This window comes from Gambusia affinis, linkage group LG13 (assembly GCF_019740435.1).
Source record: "Gambusia affinis linkage group LG13, SWU_Gaff_1.0, whole genome shotgun sequence".
NCBI classification, from domain to species: Eukaryota; Metazoa; Chordata; class Actinopteri; order Cyprinodontiformes; family Poeciliidae; genus Gambusia; species Gambusia affinis.
In genome coordinates, this window is record NC_057880.1 from 15,743,875 (window position 1) to 15,771,632 (window position 27,758).

The 27,758-nt window shown below is 38.9% G+C and overlaps 6 protein-coding genes across 10 annotated transcripts; 4 read left to right on the forward strand and 2 right to left on the reverse strand.

Annotated features, from left to right (window-relative positions):
• The first annotated feature begins 216 nt into the window (after positions 1-216).
• LOC122842307 (adenosine kinase-like) lies at positions 217-10,580 on the forward strand. 3 transcript variants are annotated; one of them, XM_044136070.1, is made up of 11 exons: positions 217-376; positions 2,556-2,630; positions 3,388-3,441; positions 6,066-6,144; positions 6,239-6,411; positions 6,484-6,592; positions 7,613-7,783; positions 7,865-7,900; positions 7,993-8,107; positions 8,186-8,272; positions 8,348-10,580. In XM_044136070.1, exons 1-11 carry the CDS (start codon positions 285-287, stop codon positions 8,470-8,472), a joined length of 1,116 nt encoding a protein of 371 aa, XP_043992005.1. In that variant the 5' UTR covers positions 217-284; the 3' UTR covers positions 8,473-10,580. The 3 variants fall into 3 exon arrangements, with proteins under 3 accessions (XP_043992005.1, XP_043992006.1, XP_043992007.1); XM_044136071.1 differs by lacking the exon at positions 217-376 and adding an exon at positions 491-1,287; XM_044136072.1 differs by lacking the exon at positions 217-376 and adding an exon at positions 496-1,241.
• A 756-nt stretch (positions 10,581-11,336) lies between these two features.
• Positions 11,337-14,414, forward strand: LOC122842306 (serine/threonine/tyrosine-interacting-like protein 2). The gene is made up of 7 exons (XM_044136069.1): positions 11,337-11,552; positions 11,695-11,820; positions 11,910-12,151; positions 12,866-13,082; positions 13,167-13,289; positions 13,365-13,582; positions 13,939-14,414. Exons 2-7 carry the CDS (start codon positions 11,696-11,698, stop codon positions 14,175-14,177), a joined length of 1,164 nt encoding a protein of 387 aa, XP_043992004.1. The 5' UTR covers positions 11,337-11,552; position 11,695; the 3' UTR covers positions 14,178-14,414.
• A 146-nt stretch (positions 14,415-14,560) lies between these two features.
• On the forward strand, positions 14,561-16,591 carry LOC122842321 (dual specificity phosphatase 29-like). Its single transcript, XM_044136091.1, has 4 exons — positions 14,561-14,682; positions 14,968-15,209; positions 15,323-15,546; positions 15,641-16,591. The coding sequence occupies exons 2-4, from the start codon at positions 15,034-15,036 to the stop codon at positions 15,880-15,882; spliced, it is 642 nt and encodes a 213-aa protein (XP_043992026.1). The 5' UTR covers positions 14,561-14,682; positions 14,968-15,033; the 3' UTR covers positions 15,883-16,591.
• A 105-nt stretch (positions 16,592-16,696) lies between these two features.
• Positions 16,697-18,358, reverse strand: LOC122842322 (dual specificity protein phosphatase 13-like). Its single transcript, XM_044136092.1, has 3 exons — positions 18,153-18,358; positions 17,542-17,759; positions 16,697-17,439 (listed from the first exon to the last, which is right to left on the reverse strand). The coding sequence occupies exons 1-3, from the start codon at positions 18,356-18,358 to the stop codon at positions 17,228-17,230; spliced, it is 636 nt and encodes a 211-aa protein (XP_043992027.1). The 3' UTR covers positions 16,697-17,227.
• Positions 18,359-19,006: 648 nt separating this feature from the next.
• LOC122842324 (dual specificity protein phosphatase 13-like) lies at positions 19,007-20,865 on the reverse strand. The gene is given in 3 exon segments (XM_044136097.1): positions 19,007-19,209; positions 19,296-19,510; positions 20,672-20,865. Coding segments are annotated over 3 exon segments (612 nt in total).
• Positions 20,866-21,210: 345 nt separating this feature from the next.
• On the forward strand, positions 21,211-27,328 carry LOC122842303 (sphingomyelin synthase-related protein 1-like). 3 transcript variants are annotated; one of them, XM_044136061.1, is made up of 6 exons: positions 21,211-21,364; positions 23,734-24,363; positions 24,518-24,613; positions 24,703-24,820; positions 24,941-25,091; positions 25,610-27,328. In XM_044136061.1, exons 2-6 carry the CDS (start codon positions 23,738-23,740, stop codon positions 25,912-25,914), a joined length of 1,296 nt encoding a protein of 431 aa, XP_043991996.1. In that variant the 5' UTR covers positions 21,211-21,364; positions 23,734-23,737; the 3' UTR covers positions 25,915-27,328. The 3 variants fall into 3 exon arrangements, with proteins under 3 accessions (XP_043991996.1, XP_043991998.1, XP_043991997.1); XM_044136063.1 differs by having other exon boundaries at positions 21,215-21,364; positions 23,737-24,363; XM_044136062.1 differs by lacking the exon at positions 21,211-21,364 and adding an exon at positions 21,474-21,742.
• The last annotated feature ends 430 nt before the right edge of the window (positions 27,329-27,758 follow it).

Genomic DNA, 27,758 nt, shown 5'->3' on the forward strand with positions numbered 1-27,758 from the left:
AATAAATATAGCAATTCTTAAATAAACAAATACATTTTATTTAACAACAAGTGGAGATGTTGTGAATGACTGTGGATGTGACACAAAGATTAAAACATACGAAGACCCAGTAAAATACATTCTTAACCTTTGTATAATTATTAACTTAAATTATGTATTTCTTTAAAACGGCTCAACTTTTAGCTGTCGGTGCCTGCGAGTCCTTACTCGCGGTTTAAAGTCAAGACACACGTAGTCTGACCGCTTTTCGTAAGGTGATTGCAACGTGCTCAGTCTGAACAGCCATGGCTTCTGATGAACCCAAAGCAAAGAAACTCAAACTTTCCGAGAATGAAAAGACAGAGTCTCCGAGCAAAAAGGCTGCTGCCGAACTAAGGTGACTAAAATCCGCTGTGACTGCTCTTCTGTTTTTCAGCAACACGGGACGAAACAGCGTTTACCCGAGTTGTGATTTGTGCGCCAAATCAAGTGTTGTGTTAAGCGTTACCCCGGGTGCAACAGTTTAGCCATTTATGTAACGACTTTGCACATTTGTGCAGTGGTGTCTCCAGTCTGTTAGTGTTCCTCAACCAACGCTGTGGAAATAGTCCTGCTGCAAAGTGTTTTTATCTTGTTATTCTTTAACACCGACAGCTAAGATTTAACCATTAGCCGCCCCTTAAGGTTAACAGTGAAGGCTGCGCTAGCTGGGAAAATATTTAACCTTAGTTCAGCATGACCAGCTGCAGAAATAAATGCCCGGACCGGTGTCCTGGAGACTGTCCACGCAGGATCCATCCTGCGCCAGCCTCCAAAGACAACAAAGGACAGCCAAGCGATCACGTGGTCTGCATTAGACAATGTTATCATTCTTCTTTCTTCTTCCGTTTCACTGTGAAGAAATCAGATCAGTCTAATTCATATAAGCAGCCGTTATCGGGACGCTTCTCACGAGGGTTGAAGCCAGTAAAATATAGCAGGAGTCTGAGAAGCAAGCCAATCATCGGGCGGAGGCAGGTTGCAGTGGCCCTTCCTTCTTCAGATGCCTCCAATCAGTCAGTCCCCAGTAGGAGGAGCTGTATATGCAGGGAAAAGACATCGATCCGCCTGCACGCTGAACTGAGCTCAAATTGTTTCTTTCCACCCACCCCCAAAGCTTAGCCTTTCCAGAACCGTTTTTTTTTTAAGGTTGCTCAACAGGTCTGTCAGTGTCTTGCTGGTGCATACATACCGGGAGAGAAGAACACCATGTCTGCTGTGAGGTAAGAGCATACTGATGGAGGTACAACCAGCAGAGCAGATGTGGAGGTAGGCATGGGCTCTGGGTTAGTGTAATTGGCTGCACAAGCCCATTAATCATCAGACTGCATACTACCAGATGGATGTGTTGAGGGAGATGATAGTAAGGGTGTGGTGTCCTCTGGTTAGATGTCATTTTCAGATTTTGGTGCGCCTCTCTGTAGCTCTGGTGACCGGTTTCTGAAAAGCTTTCATGTTTATCAGAGAGGCTTCCTGGCAGCACATGTTCATATGGAGCGAGCATCTGTCAATGGCACTTGCCATCTGCAGTTTTCTCACAAACACTGACAAGTTTATGGAAACGGCGAGTAGGCTCAGGCTTGTAGGAGCGAAACAAGCGCCATTACTAATCTGACTTTGTATTACTCATATTCTTATTCTCTCTGGCCTGCTTACTCATAGTAAATCCAGGGGCGGTAACTTGTTAGTTCTTTCTGTTCTCAGAGAGTAGAAGTTACACCATAGCCTTTCTTTCTGTTAGAGGTTACCTAATTGCCTAACAGGTTTTAGGTGCTGGTGTTATTACATGACACAAAGTGCAGACGTGTAGTTTAGCAGCTTTTTTTCTTCTTCTTCTTCTTGTCTGTTGGCATCACAAGACTATGATCTTCTCAGATGGTCAACCCCTGCGGTTAGTTTTGTTGTCTCGGAAAAAATGCAGAAATATGCAGTTTTCTTCTGTCAGTGGACTGGCTCGCTGCGAGTGTCATAATATAATGACATGCATGATTGCCCAGATCCTCATCACTGACCACATACATCTATTTTTTTCATGAATGCTGTATAAACATCTGCTTTATTCGAACTATTTCTGCTTTTCTCTTGTGAGGTTACTGTTTTTGCAAAAGTATTACTGCACACTCAGGGTTTTTATTTTCTTCCGAATATGAAAAAAAAATTGTCTCCACTCTATAATGAGCTTTGTAGCTGTTGTTATATGTAATAAACTTTAATTTAGAAAAATGTTTTTAATGCATTATTTAAAAAATACAGACATATGATAAATATTATGCACATTTAATTGTATATAAATACTTGAAATAATCATTAATAAAAATATTTCTAACAACAAATGTCTTTCAGCAACATATTTTAATAATTTAAATAAAAATATTTAAATAATGTAATGGTTATGTTTCAACATATGAATAGTGTTATTTTTAGATTTGTTAAATTATTTATCAAGCTTTCTCTCTCAAAACCGGTTTTGTCTGAGGATCCTTACAGTTTGTTAATCAGTGGTTAAAATGTCAACCATGTTTCTGTTTTTCTTGCAGCTCTAACTCGCTCTTTGGGATGGGAAACCCCTTACTCGACATCTGTGCTGTTGTTGATAAAGACTTCTTGGACAAGTAAGTTCAAATAATAAAACAATACAAAAAAAAAAAAAATTATTTTCCCGTGCAAGTGGCTTTTATTGATTGTTGCTGCAAATGTTCTAAATAGGCAAAACAAAATAAGTACGCAATAAGCGACTCCAGATCAATTGACATCCAGCCTTTTGTTATCAGTGAGGTCACAGGGAGATTTTAGACAAAAGAGATTCATTTAGGCCTGTGATCGATAAGGAAGGAAGCCAATAAGCACAGAAAAATCAGCTGATCCATTGCTTTAATGCATCCTGAACATGAATTAGCTGTCAGTCCATGGCTCTGTGTTTTGGTACAGTATTCCTGCAAAATGATTTACTCTATCAGTCCAGAGACTAATCTGAGTCTTGAATCTGCCCTGAGGGCTTGCTCTCTCAGTCTCCAGTGGACCAGATTTAATAGGGCAAAGGGCTTCTTTGGTTTCCATCTCCGTGTCCAGTCAGAAGCCCCTTGCGTAAACTCCTGGATTAGAGCTGAACCGACCAGCATCAGCTCTAATTCGGTCTCACTAAAGCAGGACTAAAACTGCACTTTAATCCCCAGCAAACCTTTGTGTTTCTTTCAAGGAAATCGCTCTCTAATTAGCCCATTGATTTGGAAAAAGACTTCTTATGCAGACAGAAATGGATTTACTTTGTGATATGAATACTGTTGGATGTTTTAGGAAATGTATTTTTTGCAATCTTTTGCAATAATTAATATTATATTCCTTCTTTTTCCCTTTTTTAATCATCTGCAGGTACACTCTGAAGCCCAATGATCAGATCCTGGCTGAGGACAAGCACAAAGCACTGTTCGTATCTCCCGTGTTGCAACATTTACTGTAGAGTATCTACGATATTAGCACCATCACACACGTGATCTTGTGTCACGGTTTTTTGCACAGCGAGCGAAAAATGCGTCCGAATTCATCCTGAGTTTGCGCCTCTCTGTTCTGGAGAGGGCCAGCCAAAACAGGCACACACAAGAAAGCTGCTACCACTGACCTCTGTTCCTGCGCAGACGGCCAATGGCAGCGCAGCGAACTGAGCAGAGTGAGACGGTCTCGTCCAATAACAGAGCGGGACACTTCACCTCCCCAGTCCCGCCGAGACCAGATCCACAAAACAAACATTTAACAGCAGGAGATAAGAGACCAGAATGTGACAGTTTTTTCACACTGATCTGGACTGACTCTCTCTCTTTTTGTTCCTTATAAATTAGAAATTATGTTGGTAGACATTTCAGATCTAAATCTTTTGGTTGATAAATGATTTAAAATTAATCCTCTCTTCTCTGTATCTGTGGAGCAGAAGCTGTTACTCTTTGCACCTCCTTGTTCATCCTGTCAGATTTTCTCATAATTATTTCTGAGAGCAGCATCATATTGACTATGTATATATAAATTTTTCGTACAACAGACAACTAGATGTTTTTCCCCGTCTGCTTCATCGCTTCCCTTCTCTGACCCTTCACTTCCTCTCAGGACCTTTACCAGCAGTGGGGTTGTTGCTGTTCCTAATAATACATCTGAAAACACACACTTGACAGCGCGAAGGCGACTGTTCTTCTGCAAACTGAAATATATGAGTGAAATAAACAGGCTGTAGCACAAAAGGGAAACATGAAAGCACGGCTGTGACGCATTACATAACTGACAAAAATGACATGGATTGCATCATCAGCAGTCGGTCATGCGTGTGTTGTGCATTAATTTTGAGAAAAGTATGACGCTGCTTTTTTCAGAGATGCCATGTTACAATGTTCCTGGCTTTCCAGTCACAGCTGTTATCAGACAATCTAGAAAGGGGCACAGACGAGTCATTAGTATGTTATAAAAAGATCTGAATACGTTGTTTAAATGGTGATGAGTAATTCTTGTTGGCCTAATCAGTGATGCTTCAATAAGAGACACCACTGGTTTTAATTTTCGCTGTGGCATAAAGCTGACATCACACACCAGCCGATTTCTGTTAGCTAGTCTTCAACTTGGGTAAGACAAGAGAACATTCTGATAAGGCATTAATGTGATCTTAAATCAGAAAATTGCTTCTCACCTAAAGTTGCTCAAATCTACAGTAATGACCATAATGTGCTGTTGACAAACAAGGCTGGACTTTGTCAGACAAGGGAGGTACAATAAAAATCTGTAAAGGTCACTATTAGAGAACTGCTGTAATTATCTCAGGAGTAGATTGTGCTACTTTAGTCTTTTCAGCCTCTTCTCCACTAGAGCACCTTTAACCACTTCTGGCCCAACCTGCCCTGACCAGATTCATCTCCATTAGCATGTCTAATAGTAGATTCTATATGGCTCTTCTCTGTTTTTGTGCATATTGCGCAAAAATGTTTTTGCTTGACAGCTGTCCGCATTCGTTGATTGGCTCGTGACTTACTTCACTGAAAACTCGAAACAGCATTTCTCATCTAGATTAGCGGTGGACCGGCAAACAATGCCGTTTGCTGTCAGACATAACTATGAGTTTAATCCCGAGCACCGCCAGGAGCAGACGCGTGAACCGTTGGACCGGAATGGCCGTGATTTAGCAGCGCTGCAAGCAGAAGGTCTCTCAGAAGAACGAGCAGCAATAAGGCAGAGAGACACAGTTCAGCTCTGGTCAACCTTAACGTCACAGTTACAGTTTTATGTTGACCAGCATGAAAATCTGAAACTACAGATCCACACCACATCTGGTGTGGTGTGCATTTTATTCTGTGTTTGTTTTAAAAAAAAAAAAAAAAAAAACAAAGTTCATGCAAACATTGCACGTTTTAAAAAATAATCAGCTGATCTCAATAGTTTTCATTAGACTTTGACCAGCAGTGAAATTCTATTAGACAAAATTAAATATCTATATCTGGACTTAATTATGCAAACAAAGCTATGATGATATACTGAAGTGTGCATTGTTAAATAACTTTCATATATAGATTTATTACTACAGCAAGTAATTTTCTGATGTATTCTCTCTTTATTATCTTTTTGTTGAAAACTAAGTGGATTAAAACATCCCCCAGATCTCGTTTAAGGATTTGTCTTGGTACCAGAGATGAACACATCTGGTTTTACTGGTCGACGCAGATATTCTTAGAGGTTTGATTAAGGCTGATTCCAATTTTCTCTCTAAAGATTATAACCTAAATAAGCTAAATGTGAGTGGCATCAACCACAAAAGAAGGAAAACATGTTGCTGGTTTCTTGATAGATGTAGAAGTTTTGAATCCAGGAGATAATCTTTGTTTATGAAGCAAATCCTTGTTCTGATTTTTAATAGGCATAGAAAATGAATATAGTGCTTTGATGTATTTACAGAATAAAAATGGGGTGAAAAAAATTTGATTTTTCAACATTAAAATCTCTGCATTGATATAAACTTGACGTTGTATTGGTTACTCTTGCTTTTATGAATAAATTCAATTTTTTTTTCACTTGTCTAGATTTGATGAGCTTGTAAAGAAATTCAAAGTAGAGTATCACGCCGGGGGAGCCACTCAGAACTCGATTAAGATCGCCCAGGTCAGTCACACACACTCTGATGTCACAAATGCTCGTTTCTGTGTGGAGATTTAAGTTGGCCAGTGCTAATCTAAGCTGTTGCGGTGACCCACAGTGGATGATCCAAGAGCCCCACAAAGTCGGCACGTTCTTCGGCTGCATTGGGAAAGATAAGTTTGGAGAGATCCTCAAGCAGAAGGCGGAGGAGGCCCATGTGGACGCTCAGTACTACGAGCAAGACCAAGAGCCGACAGGGACGTGTGCTGCTTGCATCACCGGAGATAACAGGTCGGTGATTAAAAGGAGAGTTGTAAGGCGTGTTAATGATGAATGTCTGATTATATTATTTCTGTCTCCCAGGTCTTTGGTAGCTAACCTAGCGGCTGCTAACTGTTATGAGAAGGAGAAGCATTTAGACTTGGAAGAAAACTGGGAGCTGGTGGAAAAAGCTAAAGTCTACTATATTGCTGTGAGTCTATTAACCTACCAAGGGGTTTTTTTAGAGCTTCAAAATTAGGACACTTAATGCCCAGTGAGTGTCTAATTTGTATGAGTGCTGCTGCTGCAAACTGAGGACACAGATATCCACCCATGCAAAGGCAGAATCCTTTTAAATACGGTGCAATCAGACTAATACAGGCTTAATCTCTGAATTAAAATCAGTTTTACCTAAGAGGATTTGTTGTATCTTTTGCATATCTTTAATAATTAAAGACGGAGCAGTAAGTCTCTTGAGGAATAGCATCCAAACACAGCAGCTGTGGAGCTTCTGCTCCACTTGGTCCTAAAATTAGTGAATGCTCAGCAGTTGCTGTCCACAGTTGCTGAGATTGCTTTAATCTATATGCATAAATGCTGGGAAATATTTTTAGTTAACCAGTTAAAATCTCTTCTAGTAGCTTTAATGAGTTACTTTATCTCTAATTGAAGTGGAGATGAAGTGCAGTTGACAGGTTTCATAAGTACGTTCACAATGCAGGGAGGAGAAAAGCAAGAGAAGGACCTAAAGAGAAGGATGGAGCAAAACAAACAAGAAACAAAAAAAACTAAAGCGACTGAGGGTGAAGATAGATGTGTAAGGTGAAGGAAAGTTAAAGCTTAATCAACGGTAAAGCTAAACAAACACAATAAAGGTTGGAGTGAAAGTGGGTTGAATTACTGGAGAGAAAATCTAACTTAATAGTAAAGTTAGACTCAATGGATTAAAAAGATATCTTAAGTTTTTGCTTTTTTTATCATTTTAATTCTATTCATCTTCCTGTCTTAATCAAACAATTGTACTATTAATACAGGAAAAGAGGATGGGGAAACAATCTGAGTCTTCAATTGAGGACCTAAATTTAGGAATATTATTGATATTAGGTGTAAAAGTAGGAGATTAGTCTTGATTTTCTGTCTGTTAAAATTAGCCCTGTCCATTTATTGTTGTAAAAGATTCATTAGTTGCTCTAGATGTCCGGCCTGTTTTAAGAATGGTGTGATTTTCCAGGGTTTCTTCCTGACTGTGTCTTTGGAGTCCATCCTGAAAGTGGCAAAGCACGCTTCTGAAAAGAACAAGCTATTCTGCATGAACCTTTCTGCACCTTTCATCTGCCAGTTCTTCAAGGACAACCTCATGCAGGTTATGCCTTACATCGACGTGTTATTCGGCAACGAATCGGTAAGACAGTGATTACCACATATTGATCTGTTGTACTTGATGTAAATCAGAATCATGATTCTCTTATATTTGCTTATTCAGGAAGCAGCAACGTTTGCTAAGGAGCAGGACTTTGAGGTGAGTGGACTTTCTTCTGCGTTTTCTTGTTTTTTGTGCATCCACTAACAGGTTCTGTTAAGTTGTTGTTTTCTTTTACTTTTTTTTTTCAGACTAAAGACATTAAGGAGATTGCCAAGAAAGCCCAGGCATTACCCAAAGTTAACACAAAGAGAAAGAGAATTGTTGTATTTACCCAGGGAAAGGACGAAACTATCATGGCCCACAGTAAGATATTCTTTCTCTTCATGGTTTTGTCTTTATTCTCTATTTTCATGTTCCCAGACTAAAGTCTCGTCTGCTTAGGTGATAAGATTGAGACATTCCCTGTCCTTAAGATTGACCCAAAGGACATTGTTGACACAAATGGTGCAGGCGATGCTTTTGTTGGAGGTAAGAATATTTGACTTTGCGTATCTCTTGTTTTACCTGTGCAGTCATATTAATGTTGTCCTCTGGGTGGTGCAGGCTTCCTGTCTGGGCTCGTCCAGGAGAAACCTCTGGATCAGTGCGTCAGGGCAGCACATTACTCTGCTAATGTCATCATCAGACGATCAGGTTGCACCTTCCCAGAAAAGCCTGACTTTAAATGAGGAACGCCGCAAAGCTTTTCCTTCAGCCTGAAAACCTCATAACCCACACTGCCTCCGCTTGTCAGATCCCCATTGTTTTTATGTTTTTTAATTGGTCAAATAATGTCAATTCTTTTTAAAGCGTCTGCATGTCTTTACTTGCCTGTTGATGTTTCGTCTGTCTCCGTTTTGTCCTCAAGAGGTCAGCAGAGGACCATTCAGCCAAGATCAAAGGGTTTTTGTTTTTTTTTGTACTTTTGATGCTGACAATTAAGAAAATAGGGTTGCAAGTTTCTATTTTTCTTTATGCAAAAAAATCCAATACCTTTTTCTTGTTGGAGTTCCTCCTCCAGCGTCTAGCTGCGCAGACACCTCGCGGACGTGGCTACTAGCACTCTTATGTCGTCTCTCGAGTCTGCAGCCACTTTCAGAGACTGACTTCAAGCACAAATGAGGACTACAGAGCAAAACGTCACTATCACGATGGGCTTTTGAAGATATATCTCTGAAACTTTCAGCGAGGATTTTAGATAAGTGTTTAATCTGCTTTCAGGAGTTGAGAAACCAAATGTTTTTATTTCTAATGCACAATTTTTAGTCGCAGCAAAGCTTCCACCACAGCTCATCCTGTTTAAACGGGTCAGTTTAACGTGTTTTAGTTGAGCTGTGGGCCTTTTTTTTCTTCTGTTAGTCCTGTCTCTGAAATTACTACACGTGGTGCTGATTGAATGAGCATAGCTCTGGTCCTGGACTATGAACCAAAATTAATGATTTTGGTAAAGTAATAGTAAGTTTATTGCAAAAAGCATCTGCAGGAGCAAGATGTCTTCATGCCCTAAGGGAAATACTTAAACTGGCTGAAACCGTTTTGTTCTGTTCATTGCAGATATAAATTTGGAGCATTTATCATGACATTAATTTCTTAAAATGATCTCTAAACATTGAAATATTTTCATTTGGATTCATTTCAGAGTGTGTATTATGAAAGGTTGAATCCTGGTTAAAACTTCTGAAAACAAACTACTGGACTAAATCATTTTATTTTGTCTTTGTTATAAAGTGATGTTTAAATCAGGCAGCACTCCATCTGATGGAACAAGGCCTCAACGTTTCCTATGTCTCAAGAAAACAACCTCATCATGTTCATAGGAAAAATACTAAACAAATAATTTTAAAAGACCGCTTTGTGCTTTAATGATAATTTTTTTTTTCTTTCTGCTGAAGAGCAGAATCGCCACAGCATGATGCCACCTCCACCATGTGCCATTACAGCCAGGGTGTGTTCAGTGTTATTGTTAACATCTTTAATTTATACATTCACACTTTTAATTCTTTAAATTATTAATAGTTTAGAATTTTCTTTTTGTTATTAAGATATTGCACCTCCACAACCTGACCGTGACTTAGCTTAATCAGTTTTACATGTGATTACTTGATGACTTTCTAATCAGTATTTTGTTACTTCTGGGCATTTTTTCAACCATTTGACTTAAGTGAGAAAAACAAAAGATTACCTGAAGTTGTTAAACCTGTTTTGTGGCACTGGTATTTATGTTCATGTGGAGCTAAGCTTAAAATACTTAAAACACCTGTATCTGGTAAATGTAAACGGCATTTCAAAGAGGTTGGAGTTGTTGGACGTTGTCTCAATGGGCATTGAAATGAACACTGACTGTTCATTTATTTTCTTAAAGCCGCCCTGGTCAGGACTGATCAGGAGAATGGAAAATGGATGTTGTTTTTTTAATCTGGTTTAAAAAAAGAGATGAGGAGGAAATTTTTGGAAGAAAACCACAGGGTAACTTTATTATACAGCCAAACAGCGTGAACAATTTCTACCTGTATTAGATTAGATCATGTTGAGAAAATTCTAATTGAACAGCTCTGACTATTGACAAAGTTAATACATTTTCTTTAGAAAAGTGCAGTTTCAGAGTAATGGAGAATATGTTTCAAAACTTGCCTGCTGGGAATGTTTCTCCATTTGAGGCTTCTCCATGTCCAGATGCACCAAAAAAGCCTTATGTGACCTTTTCTTTCTGGTCTCAAGTGTTGCTCAAGTTGTCCCATAACAGTTGCAGACTGTGATATTTGAAAATGAATAATAAAATTCAATTTAATTTTGCCAATTTCATTTGAACTTGATTATTTATGTCTTAAAGTCTTCTAAAATCCTTCTAACATGGTTTTTAGTAGACATGTGAATGAAATCTAAATTGGGGTCACTGCTCTTTATTAATACAGAAATAAACATCAAAATACTGTAAGAACAAGCAATTGGTTGATAAAAGCACATAATCTTAAAGTTTATTTTAGCCGAGGCCATGTTTAACTATCTGTCCATTGCACTGCAGATTCAGATAATCTTTCATGAAACACCTGAAAGGTATAATAGCAGAAAGTTGTTGCATCTCTTGTCCTAAAAATGATTTTTCTTGAGTTTCTGCATGGAAGCAGTTTTTAATCTCTCTCGTTTGTTGTATTTATGATTACTTGAATTTTGTATGTGTCAGAAAGGAAGCCAGTCTCTGCCAAAGCTGATTTATACCTTTTTAAGTACATTACCAATAAAACAAAATATCTTCATATAGCAAACACCATAATGTTAAACTAAAGTGGATAGTAATTCCATTCACAATATAAAAAGTAAATGTTAGATGAAATGCGTAACTAAGATATTACCGCAATGACTTACTTTGGGAAAGAAAAGCAAGGAGAAACGTAATATAAATGCACATACATAATTATGAAAACTAAGCAAAACAACAACAAAAAACAGTATTTTTGATTTGATTTGATTTGATATTGTCTGGTCTCAAAGCAAGACGTCCACTGACACAAGCAGAGCTCAGATGTCTAATATAGCCTGAGGTCAGTATGAAAATACACAACCTGATTTTAGAGTTCAAATCTGCAAAGCTGTCCACATGACTGAGAACTTGGACGTGTAGCTGAAACGTGTTTTAGTTTTAGTGTGTTGTACATGTATCGCAGTGTGTTTGTCATCAGTGAGTGTATGATTACTGAGTTATAAAAGGAACGAAGGTGCAGAAGAAGAAGCAAGAACTGAAGGAGAAATGTTTTTACTGCAATAAACCAAGGTAAGCCTGAGTGATTTATATTGCGAACACATTGGACTGGGGCGGCTTTAGGTTTTTGTCATGTCTGGCTAAGTTTATTACACACTGACTTGTACAGAATGTACTCTTAGATGGTGGTCATTGTATTTGTATGTCTGTACAGAATGTCTCTTAGGGATCCTCCATATGAACCTCCCTCCGTCTCTGAACTACAGGAGTTCTTGCTGGCAGACAGACGCCCAACTGGTCATGTCAATCAAGTCTGGCCTAATGTTTATATAGGCAACGAGTAGGTTGACCCCTATTAACATGCATGGACATGTGTAAAGTAACATCCTGCATCCTTACTACAGACGTGAACCTGTGATCATGTTTCAGGGTGGCAGCACGTGACAAAGGAGCTCTTCACAGTCTGGGTGTTACGCACATCGTAAATGCTGCTCATGGGCCTCCAACACCCGGCAATGGTCCCTGCTTTTATGTCAACACTGGCCCACGTTTCTACAGAGACATGAATGTGGATTATTATGGGGTGGAGGCTGATGACGCAACAAACTTCATCCTCAGTCCTTACTTCTATCCAACAGCGCGATACATCAGAGCTGCACTGGCAATGGGAGGCAAGTCAGCACACTTAGAGTTGCGCAGTGTGTAAAGCCCAGCTTGCTTTATATCAGTGCTTATTTCACAAACACAACCAAACAATCAATTGGTTAGTGTGTAAATGTAAAAATAACCTGGTTGCATGTGTGTTCAAACCTTTAAATGGACACTTTATTGAAACACTGTTGGTTCCATTATCCAAAGCCAACAGAAGACCAAAAGCATTTGATTGAACAGATGCCAGGATGACAGTAAAAAGTTCCATGTATACATGCTCTATGCCATTTTGGTCTGTCCAAAGTTCAGTTCAAGCAAATACTACCAGACTGCGATTTGGAGAGTTGAAAAAGCAAACAGGAGTTGCATTTTGTTTGCTGCAAACAAACAAAATCCAATGTTTGTATTTGGAAGACCAAATGCAAACAAACATTGTTAGTCATATTTTAAGGTTGTGTACATTCATGCAACAAGGGTGTAGCATCTTTTTTGTTTTTCTTTTTTTTTTTTTTAGATTTGTTTTCAGTTAAACTGAAAAGGATAAATATCACAGAAGCTGTAAAAAGTTTTGAAATAATGACCGGGGTCTAATTTTTTTACAAACCTGGCAGTTCAATTTGCCAAATTGAACTGCCAAATTGAACCTGGCAGTTCAATTTGGCAGATCCTACATTACTGATGTTTATGTGTACATATGAATAAGATGAAGGCAATAGGTAACATTTGTGTCCCAGGAAGGGTGTTCGTACACTGTCTGATGGGAGTGAGCCGCTCTGCAACCCTGGTGTTGGCCTTCCTGATGATCACTGAGGGCCTGCGGCTGCAGGAGGCTGTGGCTGCTGTAAGGCCACACAGAGACATCTGTCCCAACCCAGGCTTCTTGCTGCAGCTGCGTTGCCTTGACATGAGCCTAGAGAGGGAGAGGAGAAGAAAAAGACAGGCGCAGGCATTGTAAAACCACACTCGTACATAAATTAAGAAATTAGCATTAACCCATTAAGGCACCAGGGCAGACACGCATCTGTGTTGCTCCAGAGGTCATTTAACCAAGCAGGGAGAAACACCATCCCTGACAGAGCTGAGGGAAATTCTCTGGACCAACAGGAAGCCTGTGGGCTCGGTCAATGAAGTGTGGCCAAAACTCTACATTGGAGATGAGTGAGTAGTTAAGTCTTTTGTAATGTGGGAGAAATATATAGAGTGAAACACTTTGTGTGTGACTTGTGTCTGAAGGTCTGTTGCTCGAGATAAAACCAGACTGTCATCTCTGGGTGTTACTCATGTGCTGAACGCTGCAGCAGGTCAACATCGGATCAACACCGGTCAGAAGTTTTACACTGATATTGAAGTCGTGTATCATGGCGTTGAGGCTGCAGACCATCCAGAGTTCAATCTGCAGCCATTTTTCAACTCTGCTGCACTGTTCATAGACCGCGCCTTGAAGGAAGATGGTCAGTGAGACAATCCATCACAATCCATTCAAATACCTGGACATTTGTAATAAAAAAAATAATAGGTGGACTCAGCCAGAAAACAGATAATGAGTTGATCTTTCAAATAATGACCCAAAACATTTGACCAGTCACCACAAATTGTTGTTAACAAGTCACAAAACCTTCTAAAACCTGATAAAAATATTTATGCATCTTTACCGGGTGCAAGAATAAATATGAAAAGCACTATGCATGCTGCCTAAATAAAGAAATATTTATATTTCCTGATTCTTCAAATCACAAATAATACCTGTGTGTACAGCAAACATGCTATTCTTACTGTAAATGAGTATACTAAATAAAGTTTCTTTCAGGGAAAGTTCTCGTTCACTGTGCCATGGGTGTGAGTCGCTCTGGCGCGTTGGTTTTGGCCTATCTGATGATCCACCAGGGCCTGACGTTAGCGGAGGCCATCGTGGCTGTGCGTCTGTGCCGAGACATCGGCCCCAACTCTGGATTTCTGGAGCAACTCAGAAAGCTGGAGTTGAGCCTTCGTACACAGAGCAAACAGATCGCAGAGGACAGCAACGGAGGAAAACCTGTTTCTCTGTAATAACGTTTTACTGGAATGTCTCCCCTTTGACAAACTGGTTTTTTGAGATGTCCGAGTTCTAAACCAGTTTACAAAGATCTACCTACTTAACCGCTTAATGTTTTTCTCCATGAACAGTTGTCAACAAATGTTTATTGATCCACACCTGATCATACATTCTTGACTTGGACATTGTCTTAATAATTGTGTTGCTTCATTCTGTTGATTCAACTATGGTGTCATAATAAAAGAATTGAACAGTGGAAAAAAACTGCAAAAATCATTTGCCTGCTTGGACTATTTGTGTGTGCGGGCGTGGGCACGCGTGTGTGTGTGTGTGTCATGTTGTCCAGTTCAGATTTTGGCCCAGCTGTCTAAAAATAGACATCTGGGTCCAGATCCTTGTCAGTGTCTTTAGTCTTTCTGTGTTAGAAGATCTCTGTTCATATTCTCACTCACATATTCATTGCATGTGTTTCTTAAGAGAAGGTGGTCTGCTTTCTGCTTAGTGACAGATTTAAATAAGGTGAGTATTTTATCTTTATTTGCTTGTATCTATTTAATGCATCAGAGTAATGTGAGTCCAGCTTTCCTTGTCATTTAGTGATTCAAAGATGAACAATACAATACACAAAATCTGGTGTGTCTTCCTATTCAGGCTCCCTGAGCCTACACTTCGTAAAACCTGAATTTTACAAAATGAATTTCCAGCAGCATGTCTTGCCACTGATTTTTAGTTGGATTGTCTGAGTCATTCTAATACATGAATGTGCTTTGATGTAAATTTATGTTTGGGAACTCTTGTTCTCAGGGCCGACTGTGCTGCATGTTTCAGGTGTTTTCCTGCTACCATCCTTAATGGTAAAAGGAAGAGGTAATGACCTCGTGTGCAGTGACATCTAAGAGGAATCCATATGCAGCAGTGCAGGTTGACCCCGACAGTGATTACATCACACCAGGTACATTAGACCTGGAGCAGCTCTTCTGGGCAGGCACCACAGCTCCATACATCCATGTCAACCAGGTCTGGCCAAGAATTTACATTGGAGATGAGTGAGTTAACTCAGACAGCTTTGTTTGTATGCATGCACGCATACTATTAATTGTGTAAATAAATACAAGGTTTGTGCTGAAAGCTACCTATTGGATATGTTGCATGAAAACAGGAAAACTGCTCTCGAGCGTCCTGAGCTTAAGGACTTGGGTGTCACTCATGTCCTGAATGCAGCAGAAGGAAAGTGGAACAATGTGCTGACTGGTGCTAATTACTACAAAGACCTGAACATCCATTATCTTGGTGTGGAAGCTGATGACAAACCCACATTCAACATCTCCCAGTACTTCCTCCCTGCAGCAGAGTTTATCCACGAGGCCCTCAGCCAACCACAGAGTGAGTAAGGGAGTCTGATATACAGAAATTATTGCATATAAGCTTAACCTCTAAGCTTCTTTGGTCTAATGTGTTCATGTGATTTTTTTTTCAGACAAGGTGCTGGTTCACTGTGTGATGGGCCGAAGCAGGTCAGCCACTTTGGTCTTGGCGTACCTGATGATGAAGCACAGCTTAACTGTAGTGGAAGCTATTGAGCATGTGCAGCAGAAGCGCTGCATCCTGCCTAATCACGGCTTCCTGAAACAGCTCAGAGCACTGGACATCACACTGCAAGAGGACAAGCTGAGACAGAAAAGACACATGGAAAACCAAGAAGGCAAAAAAACAACATGATATACCTCTGTACTTTATTCTCTCTGTGATGTAGCCTGATTTTTACATAAGTGTGTATTTTTTAATGTGGATTTTTTAAAATCCACACAGGAACAATCTAACGACTTAACGGACTACAAACTGAACCTCTGAAAAGGGCATTTTGTAGCATCTTGGATTACCTTGACTTCTACATTTCTTATTATGATTAGTTCAGTTCATATAAATCTGTCGATTTTCTTGCACTCACCTGGTTTGCACGCATAAATCAAATCCCATTTTTATCAAAGTTGAGCTTGAGGCTATGGGTGGATCACTCCAAAACCTTAACATTACCTAATCTTATATGGTTTTGAGTTCAGCTTTGGGTGTGTGTGTGTGTGTGTGTGTGTGTGTACTGGTTTTCCTGTTTTAAGATATCCCTGCATGTCTGCGCCTTTATCATTCCATCGGTTTCTGGGATTTGTTTCATTCATTTTTCTGAGTCATTTTTCCTCTGTTTCTCCCTTGTAGTCTAAGCTTTCTGCTTCTCCTCAAAATAGCTATGTGTTAGTAACCAATTATCTGTTTTCACACCAGGAACCTTCTCCCCAGCAAACACTTACCCAGTGTCCTCATCTTTGTTAGATCTTCATTTTTTCCTCCTCCTGTCTTGCCAGTTACCTCTTTGGAGGTTCATGTCTCTATGTTTCCTGTTACTTATGTTAGTTTACTCCTCAGGTTTTCATTAAAATTCACCTCATCATAAAGCTTGTCTCTCTTCTGTTTGCATTTGCTTCCTCCTACAAAAAGTAATGAAATAATAAATGAAGTACACAAAAAATTACAACTAAAAGTTAATTGTAAAATCTATTTTATTTGTTTATCTTGTCATTGGGATTTATTAAAAGGTATGTTACTGCATCAAAGAACAAAGGAACAGCTCAATAAATGAGAAACAAACAATAATTTAACATGAGAAGGGCGTTCAGTTCATAAATTAAGGCAGTGTTATATATTTGGTCCGAGATGTAAAGAAGAGCACACAGAAATACATGTTCAAGCTGATAAATCAGCATCATGGTGTGGTGATACTTTTCTTTTAATTTTGGAGTTCAGTGATCAACATTAACACAGAAATAGATAAGAATATTTGGGTTGACAGACGTGAAGAGTAATTACATATAACGTATTGAGGGACCTTGAAATTACAACAACACATTCATAAAGTGCAAAAATAAAGAAAAAATAAAATAGAATAGAGACTCTAAATGTTTGACTATGGTTTACACAGATACACTATTTACAGCCCCTCCCTAAAGTGATTGGAGTGAAACACGCTGAGCTCATGTGAAACCAAGGACTGAGTTAAACGGAGAGAACAGCGTCAGAGAACAGGGCACAGCATCCTTTTTTGAGTCAGCTCTTCGTCCAGCTTCAGGAGAAGTGTCAGGAAGTTCCGGTTGGGATAAATGGCCCGTTTTTTGACAACATGTCTCAGAGCATCTCTTAGTGAAAAACGATGCCTCAGCATGAGGTAGGCCAGGACCAAAGTGGCTGATCGACTCACACCCATGATGCAGTGGACCAACACTTTCCCTGTGGAAAAGAATAATAATAATAATAATAAAAAAAAAAACGTGAGGGAAAAGGGAAATGAAAACTTAATTTTGCTTAATATATTTGTAAAATATAATGTACCATCTTTGCTTTTCAGGGCTTTATGAATGAAGTCAGTGGCAGATTTAAAGTATTGGCTGAGGTCAAAGTGGTCTGAGTCTTCGGCCGGGATGCCAAAGTAAACACACGTGTTCCCATAAAAGCTCTGGTCACCGATGCTGCCCTGCTTGGAGTGTGCTGCGTTCAGAACATGAGTGATGCTAAGCTTATGTAATCTGTTTTTGTTCTGTGCAACAGCCCTAAGAATCACAAAGAGAACATATATAAAACAAAACTGTAGGATTATACTAAATAATAATACTAAACAGTTTAGCAGCACAGACAGCTATGTAAGCATTGAATAAATGTTATATACCGGCAGTATGAACACACATTTTTGACAGCTTCAAGATAATATATAATTTCAGCATTTATATGAACTGATAGGCCTCGTAATAACTGATTGTGTTGGTTATCAATAATGGCAGTTATTTTTGCTTTGACGTGTGCTATAAATCATAGACCTGATCAAATCTTCCATATTCTAGATTAATAAAGGTTCTCCATCAAATTAGACAATAAAATAAAATATAGAAATTTAATTAAACAGCTTGATATGACATTGTTTCTGCTTTCATCCACAGCACACTCACACATTTCCTATGTATAAGTTGGGCCAGACTTCATCCACAGGTGTGAGCTCCAGCGTGCAGGAGTCCAAGATGAGCTCAAGTTCCTTGATGACCACCAGGTTCTGTCGCTGGCCGTTCCTCGACATTCTTCCTGCATGCAGAATCCGGCTCTGAGCAGACGCCTGTGTTGCCCCCTTATGCCACAGCCCACCGCCTCTGAGAGGCATGAGCAGCTGGTTGATTTATTGAGTGGCATTCAGCCCGGCTCCAAAATTAGCCCAGTGTTTTCAACGTGCTCTTGCTGGCGGGACGTTAGGAGTTATTTAATGGTGCTGGTGGATTGATTAGTCTGTTCACATGTTATTCTCTCTCTCTTGTTTTCTCTCTCTTGACACAAGGGTCAAAACAGATAGCGGAGGAGGAACACAGCTGAATAGTGTAGGTCACAAATGCAGAAAGTGATTCTCGTGGAATGATAGCAGCATTTGTATTTTAGTTTTTATGTTTTCTGTGTTCATATTCTGTTGGTGGATTATCTCTGTTGTTTAGACACCTGCTCATGTTCTCTCCCTCAGCTGTTTCTCCCCCAGTCATTACCCTCTCCTGTTATGCTTTCCAATAATATTCCTCCCCATGCATTAAAGTCCCTCTATTCAGTCACTCCTTAGTCAGATCCTCTTTTGGCTGTTTTCTTTGGTTTTTTGCTCCATACTCATTGCTGTTTGTTGTAAGTCCTTTTTTTCATCTAGTAAAACTCCAATAACAGTGATTCTGCCTGCCTCCTGCCTGCATTTGGCCCAACTCATCCACAAACAATAAAAACAACAGGAAACAAGAATAACCAATTTAACCAACTGATAAAAGAAATTTTCATTTCAGCTCATGTTGTCTTTTGACATCAGTGTTTGCTCAAGGTCTACAAGCTGTCGTAGAAATCCCCTGTTAGGGAAAATCCAGCGCTTCTGTTGCACACAGCGTATTGAAGAGCGAAGACTGAAGCCATGATGGATCATCAGGTAGGCCAAAACCAGCGCAGCCGAGCGGCTCACTCCCACAGCACAGTGGACAAAAATCTTCCCTGAAAACCATTTAAAAAAAAAACATAAATATGAAACTCTACTTGTTTGTCACTTGTTGTAATTTGTCAAAGCATGTCATCTCTACCTCCTGATGATAAAGCCAGGTGAATAAACTCTGCAGCAGGGTGGAAAAAAGGTGAGAGGTCGAAAGTTGGCAGGTCGTTGGCGGGCACGCCGTAATACTTCACTGTGGTTCAATAGAAATCATCACTGCCTTTGCAGCAGAGTTTCCCGTGGGAGGCGTTCACCACATGAGTGATTCCCAGCTGCCAGAGTCCAAACTTATCATGAGACATAAACCTGAAACAAGAGTAAAATATGTTGATTTGACAAGCATCACATAATACTTTGCAAAATTATTCATACTCCTTTTAACATCGAGATTTTTGAGGAAATTGTATGTAATAGACAAGCACAATACATGATTGTAAAGTGTAGGGAAAAAGATATATTGTTTTCTTTTTTTAACCATTAAAATGCAAAAATAGATTCATAAAAATGAATGAATCTCCCTTTTAGTTTCTCTCGATATACATGTACATATAATATGTTTTAATAATTTAATATGCCACTTTCCTCAAATAATCACAGTAGATTGAGATTACTGTTTATCCTTGAAACCGGTCCCAATTTTGCCATTCAATACTGTCAAAAATATATAAATAATTTTATATATTATAAAACAAATATATTATTTATTATTTGACATGGCATTGGGAGCTCTACTATTTAAAACCACCCATTGCTGCAATTCCAGTCGTTTTGGGCTATTCCTCTTTGCTGAACTGCCAGAGTTTGGTCAGATAAAGTGATCATCGGTTTTCAATTCTTGCCACAGTTTCTCAGCTGAATTTAGGTCTGGAGTCAAACCAGATACTTCAAAATTTGATCTATACCATTTTTTTTTTTTTCCTCTGGGTGTATGTTTAGAGTTGATACTATAAGAAATTGAACCTCCACCAAAGTCTCACATATTTTCTAGCCCCTAGCAGCCTTTCTTCTAAGATTGTCCCTAATTTAGCTTTGTCCATCTTCCCATCAACTCTGCTCAGTCTTTCTATTATCACGACTGAAAATTAAGGCCACATTATGATGCTGCCACCACTATGTTTCACAATGAGGATGCTTGTAGCTAGATTTATGGACTTCATAACAAACGGTCAACCTGTTGACATTTTATACCACCTGAGCTATGGAGCTCTGCAGCTTCTCTGTCCTTGCTCAGCTTTGCTCAGCATTAACTGATTTTTTTTTTTTAATCCGTGTCATATAAACCCAAATAAAAAGTTTGTGGTTGTAATGTGACATCATGGGGATGTATGGGAATATATCCCCATCTATGAAAAAAAACAAAACAACTTTTTGCATTCTGTCTCTACAGTCAACATGTGAAATACATTTCAAATGCACAATATTAGTGTATGTAACTATGTCAAGCTAATTGCAGATCAGGATACTCACATGTCTCCCAGAAAAAGACTTGGCCACACCTCATCTACATGGTGACATGAGCGAGGAGCTGAATGTAAAATCTCCTCAAGCTCATGAAGAGTTGGAGTCTCACCTGTGCTGCACATGTGTTCTTCCTTCTCCTCTGTGTCTGTCCACTTTGAGTCCTCTGTAACACATTTCTCCCCCATTACAACACCTGACATTTCTGTGTTTTAAGTGCTTACACCACTCTGTAGTTTTCCTGAAGAGGAAATGACCTTCCCCTCCACTCTGCCAGTGGAGTGGACTGCCACAAATAGGTGGTGCACTTTAGCACAGGCTGGTAAAAACTCTCTGTCATTTGGACACATCTTTGCAAACATTTCAGTCTTTAAAAGCCACAAAATAGTTCTTGTAAATCAGCCAAACAACGTCATAATTTTGTTCCTTTTTTTTTTACTTATTTGGTGTAACACTGCCTGTAATCAGATCCTTGCTTTTCCTAGGACTGGCCTGCAGATGTCAGTATGTTCCCAGCTGCAAGTCTGCATGAGGCAAGAAGGTCTTCTTTGCGGATGTTGTTTGTTAGTGGAGTCTTCCTGTTTGGTGTTGCCTAGCTGTCTGAAACATGTTGGCCATGACACAGTCCTGGGAGTGGAGAAACAGGCAGAAAGTGTATCTAAGACGTCCAGTACCACTGTGACACTTGGCCTTTTTGACAAGGTAGGCTAACATTATTTATTTAAATTATTTTTACAGGACGTTTAGAACAACATTCTATGTCTTATGTGACCTATTTCTTCTCAGCTCAGTATATTCCCCCCCTTTTTTAGGGTTCTAAAATAATATCTCTTTGTGTCTCTGCTTTGGGGACACTGTAAGCCCTTTGTCGAGCGGTCTTTGTCTGAAACACACTGGGAGCTTTCTCTGCCCCAGTTGGGTGTCACTGCTCCCTGTGACTCAGTGTAAGCTGACCAAATGTGCTGACATGGCACTTATTCGTCCCAAGTAAAGCCCCGGCCACAGAAGATGCCAACAAACACTGGAGCCTAGATAAAAATAAGCGATTTCTCTTTTAGGATCAGAGCAGAAGCTGTGCTGGTGAGTTATTTACTTTGGCCTGCTTGCTAGTTTTATTACTTGCTCTGTTGTTCACTGGTGACGGTGAATGTCAAATGATTTGCATTTAGTGTGTTGTAAAATAAAATAATGTATGTTGGAAACAGAGAGGTTTCAGTAGCAGCCTGAACCAACATTTCTCATATTTGAACCAGTACGACCGCTATTAGTAGAATAATGTCATAGTGGGCAAAACTGTTGTCCTGGGAAGATCCTCTAAAATGCCATTATGATAATCTAACCTTATAATTTTAGTCTTACTTATAGTTCTTTTTTTTCTGATTACCACTATTTCTAGTTCTGTTTATAGAACTAGGATGTCAACATTATTCCAGCGCTTTCAACAAAATGTGAACATTGAACTTAGGTTTTGTGGTATTTCTCAGTTGTTTGTTCTATTCAATAAGGATCAAAGGGTGTGGATACATCTTAAAACATAAATGGAAATAAGGGTGCAACCAAATAATTGGAAAAGCACCTATCAGGCTTTTCCTGATTTTCTGGTTACTTTTCAGATCTGGCTTTGTTATTCTTTTTTTTTTTTTTTTTTTGTCTAAAACAATTAGAAAAGACATACTACCACTTGATGGTGGTATAATGAACTTCATAAAGATAGAAAGCATCATGAGCAAAAGACATGCTCAAAAATTGGAACAGTGTCTCAAGGCATCAACCAATAAAATAAATCTTCCAAATGGACAGTGACCCAAAGTGTATCACCAGATTAGATAGAAAGTGGATTAAGGACACACATTTCCATCACATACTATGGAAACGCAATCATAATGCTGAATATAAAGACATTTATAAACACTTGTCTCACTCATTACTTGCATCATCTTGCAATAAGTTTTATATATATATATATTTTTGTATTTAAATTTGCAGCTCTTTGTCATAGTAAGCAAAACATATCGGTAAAAATGTAATATACAAAAATGTGTTTTTACCAGGTGAAAAGCCGGTTTTACAAAAGTGTTTTAGTCTAAAACTGGTCACGATGTTGGCAATCAATACTGCTAAATGTATATAGAAAACATAAAAAAATGTCCATAATTTTGTTAAAGAATTACGCTTGTACACAGACATTTATTGCAAGGTCAGTGCAACAAATAAGAGTGTTCAGCAGCCTCATATCTCCTTTAATAGTTAATTAATTGCAACATAAAATGTTATAATGTCTTAAATGAGTGTCATTTCATGGATTCTGTGTTGCAGATCATGGTAGTGATTTCAAGCCAGTCAAATGTCTCCTGAGCATGAACACTATCATTTATTTTATAAAGTTGACACAACTCTTGTCACGTTGGTGCAGAGTTGCAGACCTTTGGAGCAACATCATTGCGAGCTTATCAAAAAGGTCAAAGAGTGAAAACTGGGGGGGTAAAAAGAGCTGAAGCACCATAGCTAATTAATCAATGTTGAGTCTTTGTGCAGTACAGAAGGTCACTTACTTTGTTTCTGTCTGAAGATTTGCATACTTTGTAACTCTTGCTGTGTTTCTCCAAGTTATATGTTCATTTATTTTCTTTAATCGCTAAAACAACAGCTGTAGAATATAGAGGACAATTGTTTGTTTTGGTTTAACCTTCTACTGCTTCATGCGCATACAAGGTACTGTTTTGTGGTGGTGTGAACCGCCATGAACAAACAATGCGGGGTGTTTTCAAAAATAACATAAAATAAAAGACTTAGCAAACATAACATTTAATGACACAGCCGTACCAAAACATGGCATCTAAAATTGGGAACAGAATGAGGGATAACATTTCTAAATTTGAGCAAATTAATAAATAGATGTTGTAGGAAATATAAGAAAGCTAAATCTTCTCCCCAAAATTATCAAATAGTAGTGTGGCTTTGTGGCTTTACGGCAACAAATTTTAGAAAAAATTATACCTGTAAGTCTGTGAACTTAAACATTTTTTCAGATGAAAACAGGCATTCATGATGCTTTGTGCTTCTGTGTGCAGCAGGATGTCAGAGTTAAATGGCCGAGTGAGCGCCTGGACCAGTAGCCAAGTGGCCCAGTGGCTACAAGACGAAGGTTTCGGGGAGTACGTGGACTTGTTGTGTTCGCAGCACCGGATCGATGGCGTCAGTCTGCTGGCTCTGACTGAAGCCGACCTGCGGGGTCCTCCCCTTAGCCTCACCGTGCTGGGACACATCAAACGACTGAGTCTAGCCCTCCGCTGCCTCCAGAGGGAGAATAAAGCTGAGCTGGAGGAGCTAGGTCTGTGGCCTCCAGATGCTAACTCTGCTGGACTCTCGCTGGGCACTCCAAGGGCTGAGTGGAGCTGTGATGGAGCTGAAAGAAGGGGGTGTAATGGAGGAGATCATCTGTGCAAAGGGATGGAGCTGCGGCTGAGGAACGGTAGCAGTCTTGGGTGTGCGCCTGGGGCAGCGCTTTGTCAAACACACTCCAATGGGAGGTTTCAACAGCCAATGGTGGGCAGATTGGATCCTGAGGTCTGGAAGACGGTCATTAGTTCTGTATATGTATTCTTAGTGTGTGGACTGACCTCTTTTGTCATGGTTATTGTACATGAGCGTGTCCCTGACATGAGGACTTACCCACCTCTTCCTGATATATTCCTGGACAGGTATGAACCCACCTGCTTATCTTGTGTGTTTTTCCATGTAAACATCAGTGAAAATCCACACGAGGATTTCAGTACTTGTTCTGCAACACGTATTAGTTTGCAAACACATTCTCCTAATCTACAGACTGATATACATATTTTCCTTCTTTCACAGTGTACCCAGAATCCCTTGGGCATTTGTAATGGCTGAAGCTTGTGGCCTTATCTTGTGTTACATGTTTTTGTTGATCCTGCTCCTTCACAAGCACAGGTACTCCCTTTTCCAATAATCCAATAATGATCACTCTGCTCATTGTGCCTGGAGTTTTGATACAAGCTTTCATTCTGTCTGCAATTCAGGTCAATTCTCCTAAGACGGCTGTGTTCTCTGATGGGAACAGTGTTTTTGCTTCGCTGTTGCACCATGTTTGCCACCTCGCTCTCTGTGCCTGGGCAGCACCTGACATGTGCCAGCCTGGTGGGTTGAACAGAAGTGTTGCTGTAAACAACAGAGTCGCTGTTTTTATCCTTGAGTAAGAAGCTGGTAACTACAATCATGAGTTAACTGTGTGACTCAAAGTATGTTTTGTCCCTCAAGTCTTATGGTGATACGTGGGGAAAGATCCAGAGAGCCCTGGCCATATGGAGTGGGTTTGGGATGACTCTTACAGGTGTCCAAACCTGTGGAGACTACATGTTCAGCGGCCACACTGTGGTCATCACAATGCTCAACTTCTTTGTGACTGAATGTAAGTTGGTTTTGGGTTTGCTATGACTGTCTTGTTTCTTAAGAATAATGGAGGCAAAGACATTGCTCATTGTTTCTCTTGTGTCTGTTGTTGGAGCAGTTAATGAATTCTCAAGACTATGTAAAATATCCATCAGCATCACCTCAGCTTATATGCCAGGCACTCAGTTCTGCTAGCAGGAGTGTTCTCACTAAAACTAGGAGAACAGAGCACATCAACTCACTTTATAGTCCTTACACTGACTATAAATTATAAGTAATGGAGTAGATAAAGAACTGAAGACTTAGAATTAGCTCAAACTAATCTTAACCTTAATAAAATATCCTACTGAGTGTATCAATTTGAAGGTACACTCAAATTGTCTTTTTATCTTTTAAATACACAAAATCCAAAAAGATAACATGAATATGGAAGAAAAATGCATTTACTCTAGAAATCTGAGTTTGGAAAACTATGGAAATTTCACATCAAAATGTAAAGGAACCCTGATTTGTTCTGCTAATTTCTTGTACTTCCAGACACACCGAGAAATTGGAATTTGATCCATACCATTTCCTGGGTGTTGAACCTGTTTGGGATTTTCTTCATCCTGGCAGCCCATGAGCACTACTCCATCGATGTCTTCATAGCCTTCTACATCACCACACGGCTCTTCCTCTACTACCACACATTAGCCAACACCCGTGCCTTCCAGCACAGTCGCAGGGCTCGCATTTGGTTCCCCATGTTTTCCTTTTTTGAGTGCAATGTGAATGGACCTGTTCCTAACCAGTATAACTGGCCCTTCAGTAAACCAGCCTTTATGAAAACTCTAATTGGATAAAGAGTCTTGAACGATAATTGAGCTGTTTTGTAGCAGTGCCAAATAATTATTTTTTTATATTAATAACATTATTTTCAAATTAATTATTGTTTTTCTCAGGTTCAAGTGTACAGCTATGAAGTTTAAGTTGAGTACTTTAGAAATCTTTAAAAAGATGAGACTGTTTACACCACTTCTGTCAGTCTGCTAAATAGAGCTGGCAGCTAGTTAGCTTAGCATACAGGAAACTAAAACACAGACAAGGAGTTGGATAAAAAGCAGAAATAAGGCACAGTTTTTGTGCAAAGCACATTTAATCAATCTGACCTGAAATATTCAGATTCAGACTGGTGCTAGCTTGCACCAATGAACCGTTGACTCATAATTAGCATATTTCTATTATGACTGAGTTGGATGAGTTTTGTTATTTACAGCATGTTTAACTATTCTTTCATATTTAAATTGCACTTCTCTTGATGAATTAATAATGCTGACTTGAATATCATAAAAGCGGAGAATAGTGGCATTTTCTGGAAGATTGCTACACTATGTAGCATTTTTATTAACTTCCACTTTTTGGTAGTTTACAGTTCAAAGGTAATTTGTAAAATTCTGTACACAAAGTAATGCATGTAACAGGTTCTTTTTTATAAAGAGTGAATTTGCCAAAAGTTTACATTTTGCTGCAAAGAGCACTTTAGTAAGTGCAACCAAAATAGCCTTTTTATCAATATGCAACCAAATACTTGACCACCTCATGTTTTACAAAAAAAAAGAAAAAAAGATCTATTTCAGGGACATTTTTTTTCTGTCATTTTACCTTACAAGTGAATAGTTGACTTATAATCAATTTGAAATGTAAAATTAAGTTTATGATTCAGTTATTTTTTGGTATTTTTATCTTACTTTTGGATAGAGTGTAGAAATACTTGACATTTGTTTTGTTACTTGGTTGAAAAAACACTTTGTCAACCAAAGTCTGGAAGTTTGTTTACAATAACATACCTTTTTTTGTTTTATTTTTTGTCTTTTATCTTATGAATGAAGATTTTGCTTAGGAAAACTTTCATATTGGTCTTCTTCAGCTTTCTTTACACTGTAGCTGTGTACATGTGTCTTTATGTAAATGACCAAAAAGAGCATGTTGCATCATGTATTCTCTTCGTTCTAAAAAATGTCTTGAACACGCAATTTTAACCTGTGCACTTGTTCCCCACCTTAAACCAAATGTCTGACAAATCCCCGTTCAAATATTTGAATTGAAGAAATGCAGGGCTGCACACCCACTGATATAAACCATCATTGTAACTCTCAGCTTTCATACACTAACCTCTTGGTGACTACATCAAATCTCATCTTAAGATAGTATGTATTTGACAAATTAGGGCTGCTGTAATTCTTAATATATTTGGAATAAACAAATCTTTTTTTTTAAGACTCTGGTTATGATTTCATTTTTTTAAATGGCTCATATACCAATGTTATAAAATTGCCTAATTGTGTCATTATAATCACAGTGTAAATGTGTTTTTTGAACTTCTGACTAAGATTAAAAAACAGCATTTTTATTCTGTTATTTTAGGTAGTTCTGTGGCAGAAGTGAGCCTTTTTTTAAACAGGGGAAAATGTTTTATCTCCTAGTAAAACTAAAAATAATAATTCTGTCTGTGGGGTAAAACCAATTTGAAATTATTTAAGCAATTTTTCTCTGCTAGAACAATTAATCATGCTTGATTCAGTCAGGGAAGGCTTATGACTTTTGTGCTGCAGATAATAAATATAGATTATGTGTTTGCAGAACAAACAATGTGAGTTGATGCATTCTTTCACGTGCTGTAACAATATAAAACATAAAATTTTCACAA

Bases quoted from the DNA above. Each gene is read 5' to 3' on its own strand.
- LOC122842307 (XM_044136070.1), top strand. From the start codon at position 285: ATGGCTTCTGATGAACCCAAAGCAAAGAAACTCAAACTTTCCGAGAAT. The intron at 3,442-6,065 runs GTTCGTATCTCC...TCACTTGTCTAG, and splicing joins GAGGACAAGCACAAAGCACT to ATTTGATGAGCTTGTAAAGA. The intron at 8,108-8,185 runs GTAAGATATTCT...TCGTCTGCTTAG, and splicing joins CGAAACTATCATGGCCCACA to GTGATAAGATTGAGACATTC.
- LOC122842306 (XM_044136069.1), top strand. From the start codon at position 11,696: ATGTCTCTTAGGGATCCTCCATATGAACCTCCCTCCGTCTCTGAACTA. The intron at 13,290-13,364 runs GTGAGTAGTTAA...TTGTGTCTGAAG, and splicing joins AAACTCTACATTGGAGATGA to GTCTGTTGCTCGAGATAAAA. The intron at 13,583-13,938 runs GTCAGTGAGACA...AGTTTCTTTCAG, and splicing joins CCGCGCCTTGAAGGAAGATG to GGAAAGTTCTCGTTCACTGT.
- LOC122842321 (XM_044136091.1), top strand. From the start codon at position 15,034: ATGACCTCGTGTGCAGTGACATCTAAGAGGAATCCATATGCAGCAGTG. The intron at 15,210-15,322 runs GTGAGTTAACTC...GCATGAAAACAG, and splicing joins AGAATTTACATTGGAGATGA to GAAAACTGCTCTCGAGCGTC. The intron at 15,547-15,640 runs GTGAGTAAGGGA...TTTTTTTTTCAG, and splicing joins GGCCCTCAGCCAACCACAGA to ACAAGGTGCTGGTTCACTGT.
- LOC122842322 (XM_044136092.1), bottom strand. From the start codon at position 18,358: ATGCCTCTCAGAGGCGGTGGGCTGTGGCATAAGGGGGCAACACAGGCG. The intron at 17,760-18,152 runs GTGAGTGTGCTG...TGTGATTCTTAG, and splicing joins AACTTATACATAGGAAATGT to GGCTGTTGCACAGAACAAAA. The intron at 17,440-17,541 runs GTACATTATATT...TCTTTTCCACAG, and splicing joins AGCCCTGAAAAGCAAAGATG to GGAAAGTGTTGGTCCACTGC.
- LOC122842303 (XM_044136061.1), top strand. From the start codon at position 23,738: ATGTCAGAGTTAAATGGCCGAGTGAGCGCCTGGACCAGTAGCCAAGTG. The intron at 24,364-24,517 runs GTATGAACCCAC...CTTCTTTCACAG, and splicing joins CCTGATATATTCCTGGACAG to TGTACCCAGAATCCCTTGGG. The intron at 24,614-24,702 runs GTACTCCCTTTT...TCTGCAATTCAG, and splicing joins CTGCTCCTTCACAAGCACAG to GTCAATTCTCCTAAGACGGC.